General features: G+C 37.2%; 2 protein-coding genes across 3 annotated transcripts; both read right to left on the reverse strand.

The window, feature by feature from the left end:
• Nucleotides 1-13: 13 nt before the first annotated feature.
• LOC132171623 (subtilisin-like protease SBT2.4) lies at nucleotides 14-5,691 on the reverse strand. The gene is made up of 10 exons (XM_059582993.1): nucleotides 5,467-5,691; nucleotides 4,898-5,042; nucleotides 4,406-4,800; nucleotides 4,115-4,210; nucleotides 3,666-3,735; nucleotides 2,882-3,164; nucleotides 1,953-2,293; nucleotides 1,363-1,630; nucleotides 916-1,188; nucleotides 14-621 (listed from the first exon to the last, which is right to left on the reverse strand). The coding sequence occupies exons 1-10, from the start codon at nucleotides 5,646-5,648 to the stop codon at nucleotides 206-208; spliced, it is 2,469 nt and encodes an 822-aa protein (XP_059438976.1). The 5' UTR covers nucleotides 5,649-5,691; the 3' UTR covers nucleotides 14-205.
• Nucleotides 5,692-6,898: 1,207 nt separating this feature from the next.
• LOC132170922 (chromatin remodeling protein EBS-like) lies at nucleotides 6,899-12,480 on the reverse strand. 2 transcript variants are annotated; one of them, XM_059582080.1, is made up of 5 exons: nucleotides 12,191-12,480; nucleotides 11,760-12,102; nucleotides 11,560-11,628; nucleotides 10,893-11,031; nucleotides 6,899-7,173 (listed from the first exon to the last, which is right to left on the reverse strand). In XM_059582080.1, the coding sequence occupies exons 1-5, from the start codon at nucleotides 12,261-12,263 to the stop codon at nucleotides 7,147-7,149; spliced, it is 651 nt and encodes a 216-aa protein (XP_059438063.1). In that variant the 5' UTR covers nucleotides 12,264-12,480; the 3' UTR covers nucleotides 6,899-7,146. The 2 variants fall into 2 exon arrangements, with proteins under 2 accessions (XP_059438063.1, XP_059438064.1); XM_059582081.1 differs by lacking the exon at nucleotides 6,899-7,173 and adding an exon at nucleotides 10,222-10,664.
• Between the last annotated feature and the right edge of the window lie 475 nt (nucleotides 12,481-12,955).

The raw sequence follows: 12,955 nt of genomic DNA on the forward strand, positions 1-12,955 counted from the left end.
AATAATATTTGAATTCATCTGCTAATGTTATTGTACCAATTTCCAATTACACACAACTTTTTAACTCTTGCATCAGAGTATTGAATAGGGTCTTTCACTGCATGCCCTGAGCATCCCAATATGTTTGTTTCCTACTGTTTATTCTCAACATGATATATATCATTGTAATTACAGCCAAGATGCTGTGAGAGAAAGCTATCAATCCTCATAAGGATATTGAAATAGGCAAGACTGACAAGGGTATTCTGACAATGTGATTTAAGCTTCCTGTTAGAACAATTTCACCAAAGCTGAAGGCATTCCTTGCTCTGGTCACGTTAATATGTATGTCCAAATCTTGTGTTCCTTGTGGAGATATGTTAAACCAAGATGGATACAAGCTAACCATTGTCCCATTTGGCGGCAGCACGGAGCATAAGTATGTCTCCGGCCTGAGTCCTACATTCTTGACTGTCCGTTGCACCAATTGAGTTCCGGCCAGTGCTGATATTGTCACTGAAGGGAGGTTTAGGTCGGCTGGGTGGCTATGTGAGTGATTGCAGAACTCTCCAGTAGAGGCCTTGATTGTACCTGGATCAATGTTGGGCAAAGAGCACAAGAAACTGATGTAGTCATCATATCCTGCTTCAAGATTAAATATCACACATTGAAGAAGAAAAATCTCCATAACAAGTTTTAGAGTGCAATGTTAGTATTAATTAAATGATTAAAGTTATCATTTTTTATAAACTTAAGCTTTTCAGCTAAGTATTAGAGAAAAAAGTCTTGAGTTTAAAGCTTTTCTTTGTAATTCATCTACAACTTAGTTTTGGAGGAAATCTCTGTCTTTAAATGATCAAATTCACTATTTTTTTATAAATTTAAGCTTTTGAAATAAGTGGTGATTTAACATGTAGTATACGATAACAATTTTACCTGAAAATAACACGAGACCGGGATCCATGGCATGAGTAGGACTGACAAAACCAGCACCTAAATCAAAAGGAGTGGAGGGAGACAAGCTGCCGATATTATATCCTTCTGCCATTATAAGTTCTCCTTGACTATCATAATTGGTGGCTGTGGTTGAGATTGCAGATGCTATCATTGATGGAGTCCAGAAAGGATTATACTGTTTGATGAGTGCAGCTATTCCTGCAATATGAGGTGCTGCCATGCTGGTACCAGACAGTAATGCAAAATTGTAGCCTAAACAACCAATGAAATTTGATAGATTCTTATTTCTAAATTGTCAAAATCAAATTAAGAAAAATGGGAAAGCAAGCAAGTACCATCATGAACTATTTTTGCTGCATAATTAACCATTAATCCATGATCATAATAACATAAAAAGATGCAATAATTGTCAGCATTCAGACTTACCTTTTAACATGGGATCTAAGGCACTAATGGGGCTCCAAGCTGCCCAAACTTGGTGCCCTGGAGCAAGAATATCAGGCTTAAGAACATCAGCAGGATTTTTTTTAGTGTCAACGAAATCTGGTCCTCTTGCAGAGAATCTGCTTACAATAGGCGCTTTCCCCTTGAAAGAAGCAACTCTTCCATCTCCTATAGCCGCTCTAGCACAAAATTTGGTCACAAATCCTCTCTCATCCCTGTTTGTTTGTTGCTCATAGTACTGTAATATAATCTACATAAATACAAACGATGATGTATTTCTTTAAGATTGCGAAAGTGCTGCTTAAGCACAATGACTTGTTGTTCTTATAATGCATTTGGCATTGCGATTTTACAGACTAAAAGTGGGATTTTAAATCAAATCGCAAAAATGTACTGTTTAAAAGTATATTTTTTAAAAACTACGATTTGAAAATGTAGAAAAATATGCGTTTTTAAATCGCAAGCAATGAAGGTGCATTTTAAAAAACATACGATCTTATAGACTAAACTGCAATTTTATCAAACACTTAACTACGGTTTTTAAAATCGTGTTTTCAATTCGCACGTTTTACCTGAGCATCAGCAACAGAGGGGATCATAATTGCAGGAACAGCCAAGGGAATGGGTTCTGCAATAAAATCACCATAGGTTGGATTTGCAACTAGAATAAAACCCATGAACCCCAGAGTTCTTGCAGTATCGATGATGGCAGTGAGAGTAGAGGTCTGGTTGAAGAAGCCTGCTGAGAAGGTGCAGATGACAACACTACCTTGCACTGCATTGAACTCCAATGCTTCTGGATATTGGCACTCTTCAATATACTGTGGAGTCCTTGGGAATGTACCATTTATCTTAACTGCATCCTTTGCCAAAACCAGCTTATACAGAAATAACCAATTTCCAAAGGTCGGTCCTAAATAAAGAAATATGATATCAATTCCATGAATAACTTTGCCTGATTATGGAATAGATTAGACCTGTTTTGGCGTAAAATATTTTCTGTCTGAGTTAAAAACATTTTCTGAAGTAACTATCTTTTGCTGTTTGTTCGCAATTTCTGAAAATGATTCGAAAAACATTTTTCAGTGTTTGGCTTGTATGAAAAATTGCCAAATATTTCTATTATTTTCATATAATCTAAGGATTTACGAGGAACAAAGAGATGACGAAAAACACCTGCGGAAGAAAAAAAAGGGTTTTAGAGGGTGAGATTGAGATCCAATGCAATTGTCTATCATATTGTTTACAAGTATTTGAACAGTCCGAGACCTGTTCAGACAGATAGGCCTCATAAGAAGCCCTCTTAGAATTAGTTGCCCAAAGATATAGAAAAGCAGCAAAAAATAATTTACACAGATGAAAAGCTAGCGTACTTCAACTATTTTACATCTTCGGGCAAGGTTATTTTCATTGGCCAAGTAAAACTTTTTTCAAAAAAATATTTTACGCCCAAAAAAACAAGGCCTAAATTTCTAAGGATGTTTTGGAAAGTAGAAGTAACCTGATAATCCCACGCCACCAACTCTTTCACCATTTCCAAGGAGAAGAGAACCGGGGAAACTTCTGTCTGTGCCGGAAGCAGCTGCACCGACTGCCCAAGGGCTATAAGACAGTACAGTAGAAGGGTCCGGGCCATGATTGCCTGCTGCTTGCACCACAAAAACTCCAGCTCGACGTGCAAACAACATTACAATATCAAACAGGCTCAAGAAGGTGAGTGTATCTTGTGGTACTTCATCTGGTCCAACAGAGAGTGATAAGATATCCACTCCGTCTCGCGTTGCCTGAGATAATCAGAACACCAATATATTCATCAATGAGAATGCTGTATATATATATATATACTCGAAATATTGATGCCAGCGTTATCTTCATGCACATAAAAGGATGCTAGTTTTGGCAGAAAATTCATGGTAGATACATGATCTTTAAATCCAATAATCATATCAATCCACCAGATGGTTTCTCCATATGTGATGTTCATAAGAAAACCATCAAGACTCGCAAATTTTGGCATCGTGATTCATGAAAATCTCATAATTGGTGAAATAATTAAAAGCATTTACATTTGGCTCATCAAATTTGCATCCTTTGGCTAGCCGGGTATAAATGCTCTAAGCTATTACACCCATGTGAAGAGTAAATAAAAAGTGAAAATGTCTAATATTTTTCCAATTATGGATTGCCACACCAAGTTTATAAGGGCTTTTTGAAGTAAAAAGTGTAGCATTCATATCAACACTCTTGTCTGTTTAGACTAAATTTGAACTGGGAATCAGTCTTACTTGGTCAATTGCTGATATGACATCGGTTAAAGTTCCCACAGTTGGATAGACAGCCTTATAAACAGCAATCCTGTGGTGAAAAAAAGGGAAGTCAACATATACAAATCCATCCCAAACTGCTCACTCAAAAGCTTTTTGTTCAATAATGACATGCTAATCTATAAATTAGGCAAGGATTTAATTAGCATTATTAGGCATTGAGACCCGATGCACTTGCTTGCCCGAAATATTAACAATTTAGATCATAAATATGAGACGGCTTTTATGAGACAGACAGGTGGGCGAACAGCTTGAGACCTACTTGAATATGTAAGCCCCATAAAGAATACTCTCAATTGATTGCTAAGTTAATTATTAGAGATCCAGATCCCATTATGCATGGTACCCTTAAATTCATTAAAAAAAAATGAAGAAAGAAAGAAGAAGATAGAAGACAATAGATAACATACCGTGCGCGTGGTGCCATTCCACTAGCTTGCCCATAAAAGAAGCCATCCGCGACAACTGGAACTAGAGCATTTCCCGCAGCAGTTGATGCTACGTGACTAAACAAAGCATATTGATTCATTCTAGTCAATATAACAAATCTATAGATAATCATCTATGTGTGTGTATATATATATGACTCCAAAGCATCACCATCCTTTGATCATTAAGTGTTAAACTATTAGTTAAATAAACTTTTAAGATAAATGATGATTTAATTTAGCACGATTCAAACAATTTTAGAGTTCACTTACCTGCCATGCCCAACTGCATCAAAGGGGGAGAGAAAATCCACCGATGTATTAAGAGTTGCAACCGCTTCAGCCCCAGCTGAGAAGAACCTTGCTGAAACTATCTTTCCGTTGCAAGAACTGGCAGGAAATCGAGGACCCGTCTCACAAGCTCCCGAAAAGTGAGAAATATTCGAAGAAAAAGGCTTCACGGGATCATAAGCGAAGCTTGGATGAAGAGGGTTGATGCCTGTGTCCACGAAACCAATCACAATCCCTTCGCCTGCATTTTTGTCTCCTCCTTCCTCTGTCCATACTTCTGGTAAGCCTAGGAATTGAGGAGTGTATGTTGTCATCAATTTCGCCCCTCTATCTCTCTCTATCAGCATTACTCCTGGAGCAGCTTTGAGTTTTCTGGCCTGAAATTATCATGTCCGGGAACTTTTTCAAGAACCCTATTGCTATTTCTTATGGGGAAGATATATATAAAGCAAATTTAAACAAGTGGGAGAGGACCTGGGAAGGGGTGGTGTGGACAGCAAAGCCATTAACGATGTGTTTGAAGCTATGGAGCCTGTTGTAGCTTCCAGTCTCCAGAGTGCTCTGTAGAAGTTGGTCATGAGAATCCTCCAACTGCTCTGCATGAAACTTGTCTACTTCACTATCCATCCATGCAAAGAACAATAGGGCTGATCAGTTCTTAACCATAAAAATAAGGTGTGCATTTGAATTTTTTTTTTCTTAAGAAAAAAAAAAGAAACAGAAAACTATAATGCTTATATATGACAACACATAAGAGATCGCGCCCCATTATTATAATTTTTAATGACATGAAACCCCTTTTAAGGTAGATTATTATTTTTAATGACGTGAAACCCCTTTTAAGATAGGTTATTTTATGACTCATCTCTGTCGAGAAAATTCCGAATACTTAATTCGGCCTACAAAAACTGTGTATCGGTTGAGCGATGACTTGAACAGTCAATCTCAAGGTATTAATTAACCAATTAAACGATCGAGCTGTCGACGGTTGCAGGCGGCCATGTTCTTTTTCTTTGGTCTTACAACAAGTTTTTAATCGAAACCTGTTTGGCTTAACTCTTCTTCCATCTTCACGAGGAGGATAACCTCTGTGGAATGCAACCGGGTGCCCTTCCATTAAGACCAAGTATATTTCTCGTTCTTCTGCAACAGAAGCCACGAAATTCACAGAAAGAAGAAGCGCCATGAACTGTAATGAGATCATTCTTTCAACCCCTCCTCCCATGCTTGCAGCAGAGAAATATTATAGATGGTGTAGAATATATTGTTCCGATTCAAAATGGTGGTGAAAGAAGAGCAACACATAACCCTTATAAAAAAAAAAAAAAAAAAAAACATGCAAAAAAGACAAATTATTAAGCACCATGTTAACGTGAATAAAGCATTTTGAAACCACCCATGCGTTACCATTCTTTTCAGCTTGGATTCAAAGTTCGGCGGGAATAAGGAATAAGGACGTCTTATACATGCATGTTGTCCTTGCCATCTCACGCCAAACATGTTTGACTAAGTGTCCGGTCGGTTTCAAAATTTACAGTTTGTAATAATAATTTTAAGACATAATTAATGACAATTAGATTTTTAACAACAGATTCGGCTTACATGCTGCTGTAGTTTAATCAACGGTTAAGATTAAATCTTAAAGTTGACTTACTTTTAAAAACTTTTAATTAAAAAAAAAAAATAAAGAGAGATTTTGAAAAATTCAATCTTGACCGTTAATTAAACTACAGCATACTATAAGTCAGATCCACAACAACAGAGTTAAATATTTGGTAAAATTACAATTTAGTCCTTTATCGTTGTGTTTTTAAAAGCACATATTTGAATGCTTGAATTTTTTTCACATTTTTAAACTATCATATTTTTTTAAACATACTCCCAATCAAAACACTTTTTACAATTTTATTTAAAAATGTATTTTGAATGGTGAAATCGCTGATGTTGACAGATTTATCCTTAACAGCGTGGGTTGAGTGCCTAACGGTCACCATCAACATTGTCCAAGTGTTTCCATGCAGCAGCTTTACCATGGATCTGAATTCAAAAGTTTTCTACCACGCATTCCCACGACAGAAGATTAGAAATGATCACATTTTTCCAACATCAACAGCCAAAAAGCCCAGCTGCATCTGCTTGCCAGCGAGAATGGGGAAACAAAGAGAAAGAATGTGAGGAGAGAGGGAGGACAGTAATGGAAACTTTCTTTTTCTGGCAGAGATGGAAAATTGATCCTAAAAAACTGCTACTTTGTTCCTCCCCTTCCAACCCCAAGTGCTTACTTGGAAAGGAGAACTATTTCCTACATGTTAGCAGTGTACAGCAGATCTGCAGATGCATCACATGTTTGCCACAAGATAAATGGATAAACCCAGATCTTAGAAAAGTAACCCAACTAAGTGACGATGATGAGAAAGAGCAACAATGCAAGTCACAAAGAGTAATGCTACTCTTCAAGGTCACAGGTCCCCAATGTGATCTTAGAACTCCACACTCGAACTGAACTGATCATGAAATCTCTTTTTGGACAGAAAGAAGGTTTAATATGCTAATCTAGCAGAGATACATATATCTTAGTCAAACACATAATTAAGCTACTAATGGTCACCAGTCTAAGCTGTACATTCCACACAATAACAATCAAAGGGCCGTCTCCTCACAAAATAGTTGTGTCCTCATTTTGCAGCTAGAGTTCTCTCCTCCAGCAAACCCCCCAATTGTGGTCATCTCTTCCGACGCTTGGGCTCCACCTGGGAAAGATGAAAAACTTCATCTATAAATGAAATATTACAAAAGAGAGCAGAGAAAACATGCAACTGACACAATAGCTATACAAATTATTCTCAAGTAGTTATCTAGAGTAGATTCTCCCTTCAATTGAATTCAAGGCATCAATCGTTTAGAACCTTCGTGAGCATACAACTTAGATTAAAATGCATACCAATTTCTACCTGAATTGTCTACATTGCTATCAAAAAGTGGTGTTACTGAAAAAGGATGACACACAGTTATTTCTTAGCTATCAGAGGTTAGTTATAATCACGTAGTATATAGCTCTTGATCTGAATGGATCATACAGACATACACCCTGCCATGTGTTCAACTAAGAGTCTTAGAAAATACATTGATGAATAAGATTTGTTTCAAGCTGAATTTTTGGAACATATAAATCAGATTCAATCTTTTTAATAGCAGATGCTTCTAGCTAAAAACAATATTTGAAATTAGTAACTCTTAAGAGCAAACTAATCAATAAGCATAGAACATAATGGCAGGTATGAGTCAAATTTTAGGATTTTTCCTGAAAATTATGAAACAAGTATAGACTATAAAAAAATAAACATCATCTACTTGTTCCAAGCAAATCTACAGATCAAGATAGTCTACCGTACAAAACACAAAGATTATGAAAATGACAATATCACGACCTTGAGAATTATGCAAGATATTGCCACAAGATTAAAGGAGGTGTTTCATATAAGAACTTCAACACATCAAATGTGCTGCAAAAATTTTAGTACAAGTGAGGATATTCCTCAGGCACTAGAAAGAGCACAAAACAGGCGTACTACAAGTGTATGAGTATCATAGCCAGACTGCTCAGAGACCCAAGGGATCAGCACTATAAGATAAAAGGGGGAACAAAAGATCCCAAAGAACTATTTGCTTTGAGAGCATATGATTACGACAGGCTAAAAGATTTTAACAAAGTAGTATAAACTGTCAAGTGTCAAGCAGGATCAGGAGAGATCTAATTTACTCCAAATATTGTTTTTCACCGACCAGTATTGGCCTCTATAGCACCACTTAAGCTGTACTATTTCAATCACCAAATTTGATACTCAAGTCTCCAACATTGACATTGTCTTACATCATCCAAAAGGGCAAATAGGACCATAAAGATAAGCGGAAGGACGAAAAATCAACATTGGGACTACCAGATAAAAGTTTCAGGGAGAGGACTGAATCAAGGGTACTCTAATGTTACTCTGTCAATCAGTTCAAATATGTAGGATATTGACATACAGATACTTTCCTTCTGAAAAGGAACTATTAATTACTAAATGGTATATACAAGCACAACGTTCAAATATAAAGAAAAAAAAAAAAAAAACCATTTGGGTAAATGTCAGAGATTTACCTTCTATTTTCAAAACTAATACTCTTAACTTGAGATTTTTTTTATGAACAATAATTTTATTGAATGAAAAAGGCAAATCCCTCGCACACAAAGAGTATACAAGAGAGACAATCACCCAAAAGGCGCCTACAATCTAAAAAACTAACAAGATCTAAGAACATAGACAACAGCCTAATGTAAAATAGATCCTCAAAGACTATAAACTACAGCCTAGACTTGCAATCCTTAAAGAGACACCAATTAATTTCTCTCTATATGTTCCACATTAAGAAAGTAGGAATAACTTTCCAGATGGCCATTTTAGGATTTCCCCGCCCTTGAGTCTTCCTACAATGACGCAGCTCTAGCATGGTGCTAGGCATAGCCCACGAAACCCATAATAAGTTGAGAACCAAGGGATAGAGATCACTAGTGTACTTGCAATGAATGAGAAGGTGATTAACAATCTCCTCATTCTTTTTGCATTGACAACACCAATTCACAAGAGTGAAACCTCACCTTCTAAGATTATCAACCGTGAGAATTCTACCCAAAGCTAGCGTCCATAAAAAGAAAACAATCTGAGGAGGGGAATGGACAAGGCTCTTCAGAATGTAAAGCTTTATAATAGCTCTTCACTTTGAAGCCACGATTGTTAGCTGGGATCCACAACATTCTAGCCGCCTCTCTCGGTTGGGTTTTCAAGGAGTATAACAAATTAAGGAAAGAGTCGAGAGATTTCAGCTCCAAAACCAAGGACTCAAACCATGTATTCCGAAGCCAAGGACTCTTTGCACTCTTACCCTGCGATTGCTATTTTATTTTTTATTTTTTCCATAATTTTATTGTCATCTAACCGGTCTAATCTGTAACCATTAATTAATTTATCAAAACCTTGAGGAAGGCAACCATAATTTATCAAAAAAAAAATCGAGAACAAGCTGTTGGTAAATGATATCCTTCAAGTCCACAATTTTACAAGTTTCCATGGTCATGACAAAATCATCAGATTCATCATCAACAAGAACTAGATGACCAAGGGAAATATTGTTAACCAACGGTTTACCACAGCAAGTTACAAAGCAGGATAAAATATCAATAATGGTCGACTGCCATTCAACTCAAAACTTTTTTTTTTTGATAAGTAATAAGAAGTTTTATTAAAAAGCGTATAGGCGCCCCAAGGTACACTGGGAGTATACAATAGGATCACCTAACTAGAAGGAGAAAAACGAAGAAGAAAATCATCATAACTAATCGAAACAGGAGAGACATGCGCAACGGTCCAAAGATACAAAGTTTGAAAGCAAGAGGCTAAAATGTCTTCCCAAGTCCCCTCCACATCCTCAAAGCACCTATTATTCCTTTCCCTCCATAGACACCAAAAAAAGCACGTAGGCACCATTTTCCACACCGCGGCACTCTCCCTCCTCAACTCAAAACTATTGGTTATATATAAAAAAGAAAGAAACAAGTACTCCGAATCCTAGAAGTAGATCTTGCAAGTATATCTTTTTACTTTCAATAAAATGTTTAGAAAATGTCATCCAGAAAGAAATCCACATTATGTAATAACATTTTTGGTATCACTTGTATGCATATAATAATATAAATCCAGAATGCACCTTCAGTAGTGAGAATGAGATAAGAATATCTATCATGCCAAAGGACAGCACCCAATAAAATAGGAAAAATAGGGCAAAAAATAAGTACATCCCAACTTATATGAGCATTAGCAGGAATGCCAATTTATCAGAATGTTCCATCTTAATAGGTATTCAACCAAAAGTTATAAAGTAAGACAGAGACTGATTGTCAACACTAGAGAAGCCTGAATTGTTACAATCTTCATATGCAAAGACTGCATCTCAAGAGAACTGAATAGAATCAGTAACCAAGTAAGCATATCCATTTACAAAATTCAAATCTTGACCAATTTAACTTATGGTTCACATGTTTAGATATGCTCATATATCTTCTTCTTCAGCACTATAGTGCATCTCATAACAAAGGAAGCATCTTATATGTTTCCTTTACCAAACAAGAACAATCCACCACAGGACCAGCTACACCAAATGCGAACCATCCACCACAGGTTGAGTCTCAGACGGTATAACACACCTTATGTTTCAAATACCAAAAAAGAGAAACAAAAAAAGAGCCATGTTTTACATTAGAAAAATATTTCTAGAAAAGCCAAACCCAAACTAACTACTAGCCCATAGACCCAAAAAAAAAAAAAGGCACATTGTGTATCATGCACAAGTTGAGACAAGAAAATGAATTAAGGGAAACATAGACATCAAACACGAGTCTACAATTATGTGGAATTAAGAAACATAGTCACACCTTGGCATCAGCTCCTGGTGACTCTGAAAATACAGTCTGGGGTTTTTTAACGTCATCATCGGATGAACATTCAGAACACATAAAACGATCCAGTTTTTTAGCCTCTTCGATAGTCATGCCCACACAAGCAGGATGATACCTATAAGGCATCAGTAAGCATTACAGTAAGCATTTAAGCAAGTGACTAGAAATCCAAACTCAGTATACTGTGGAATACAAGGCATACCTAAAGCAGTATAATCTAATGCATGAATAACATCAACACCAATGGGTTTTCCATTTTTTTACAGAAAGAGTTATCACACACCAGTCCAGCATGGATTTTACTGGGAGAATATCTAAGCAATCAACAAACAGAAATTAAGCCTTCAGATGATGCAATTTACACCCGTTAACCTAAATCACAACCAGAAGTCATACACCTACAGAATTATGACACATAGCCTAAATAAGACAGAGGGATATACGCCTATCCATTTCTTAGTAGTGATTCTAATAGAAATGTAACATTAAGTGGGTCAATCATCCAAATTTTCACTGGCCCTAAAGCTCTTTATCTTTCAACAATCTTTTCATCTACGGAATTTTAACATACTAGAAACGTATATAAAAAAATGAATTTCAACACTGAAAAGCACGTGAAAAAGAAGAACTCAGAACAATTTACCAGTCCTTGCACCCCTCACACTGCACCATGAGGTCGTCCGGGTTGTAAGGCATCTCACATTTGCAGTACCTTCAGCACAAAACCCAATAAAAATCAGAACCCATCAATGTACTTATCCAAAGGAAACAAAACACACCCACACACACGCATTTCCATCAAACCCACAAAACCCGAAAGGACCCAAAAAAATAAAAACTCACACAGCCACTCGGTCAGGGGTGAACCCCCCGGTAGCAGCCTTGTACTCAAATCTGCAATAGTAATCCTCGGCCCCAACATTCTCAAGCTTGGTATAGTTCTTGAAAGAGTGAACCGTGCACTTCCCTTCAATCGTGTGAGCGCTCTGCACGTCGTAGTGGTCGGACAAGAACAGCTCCTTGGCCCCGTGGAACTGTCTCCGCCCACCGATCGACTCCTCGGGCCGGTAGTACCACCTCACCCTCACCTTCACGTTGTTCCGACCATCCATCTCGATCTTCTCTATGCGCGCCACGTAGGGAGGCTTACCCGTGTCCGATGGCCGCATCAGCACACAATCCCCAGCTGCAAAAACCAACCAGAAAGCTAACATTTTTTACACCCAAAACAAAAAAAAGCTTCATTTTTGAGAGGTGGGTGTTCCGCGTTGTACCTCTGACAATTTTGGTGGTGCCTCTGATGGTGTAGGAGTCCAAGTCCTTTTTGCCTGGTCTAGTTTTGGCCATTGAGTAGGGTTTAGAGGGAGTCTATGAAGGTTGAAAATGTAGGGAGTTTGGAGCAAAAAATTTCGGTGGCAAAAATAAGAGATTTTGTTGTTTCAAAACTTGAATTTTGGGGGAGAAGAGGAGAGGAGAGAAACCGCAGGGTCGTCTTCAATCTTCATGGAGGAGGAGGTGGACAGAGTGACTGTGACGCTTGACCTGAGAGATACAGTGACTTTATTGGTACAAGCAAATTGTCGTCGTTTTGTTTTCCAAATTTCTATATAAACCCCGTTTACGGTTTGCCTTCTCTTTTTTTTCAAATTAACGTTTTTGAGGCGACGATTTTCGTTGTAATAAGTAAATTTAGTAACGAGTTTGCTGAATTCGTCACTAGGAATACATTTTTAGCTGTCTGAGGCCTCATGATTGTCTTGATAAGGATTCTCGGTTCTCGGCAATTAGCCTATTTGAATTGTAGAATCCACTTATCTTGAACTTATTTGCTTGTAATAGGTGGATGATGGCGGACCCTTTTTTATGGACTATTTGAATTACGTACAATTTGATCAACCAAGTCTAAGGAGTCTTGATTTGAGTTGTTTTAGCGCATACAATTCGATCAACCAAGTCTAAGGAGTCTCGATTTGAATTGTTTTAGCACTTTGATAATGAGTTTTCATAGTTTCTATAATGCCCATACAAAATTTTCACTT

Source organism: Corylus avellana, chromosome ca2 (genome assembly GCF_901000735.1).
Source record: "Corylus avellana chromosome ca2, CavTom2PMs-1.0".
Classification (NCBI taxonomy): Eukaryota; Viridiplantae; Streptophyta; class Magnoliopsida; order Fagales; family Betulaceae; genus Corylus; species Corylus avellana.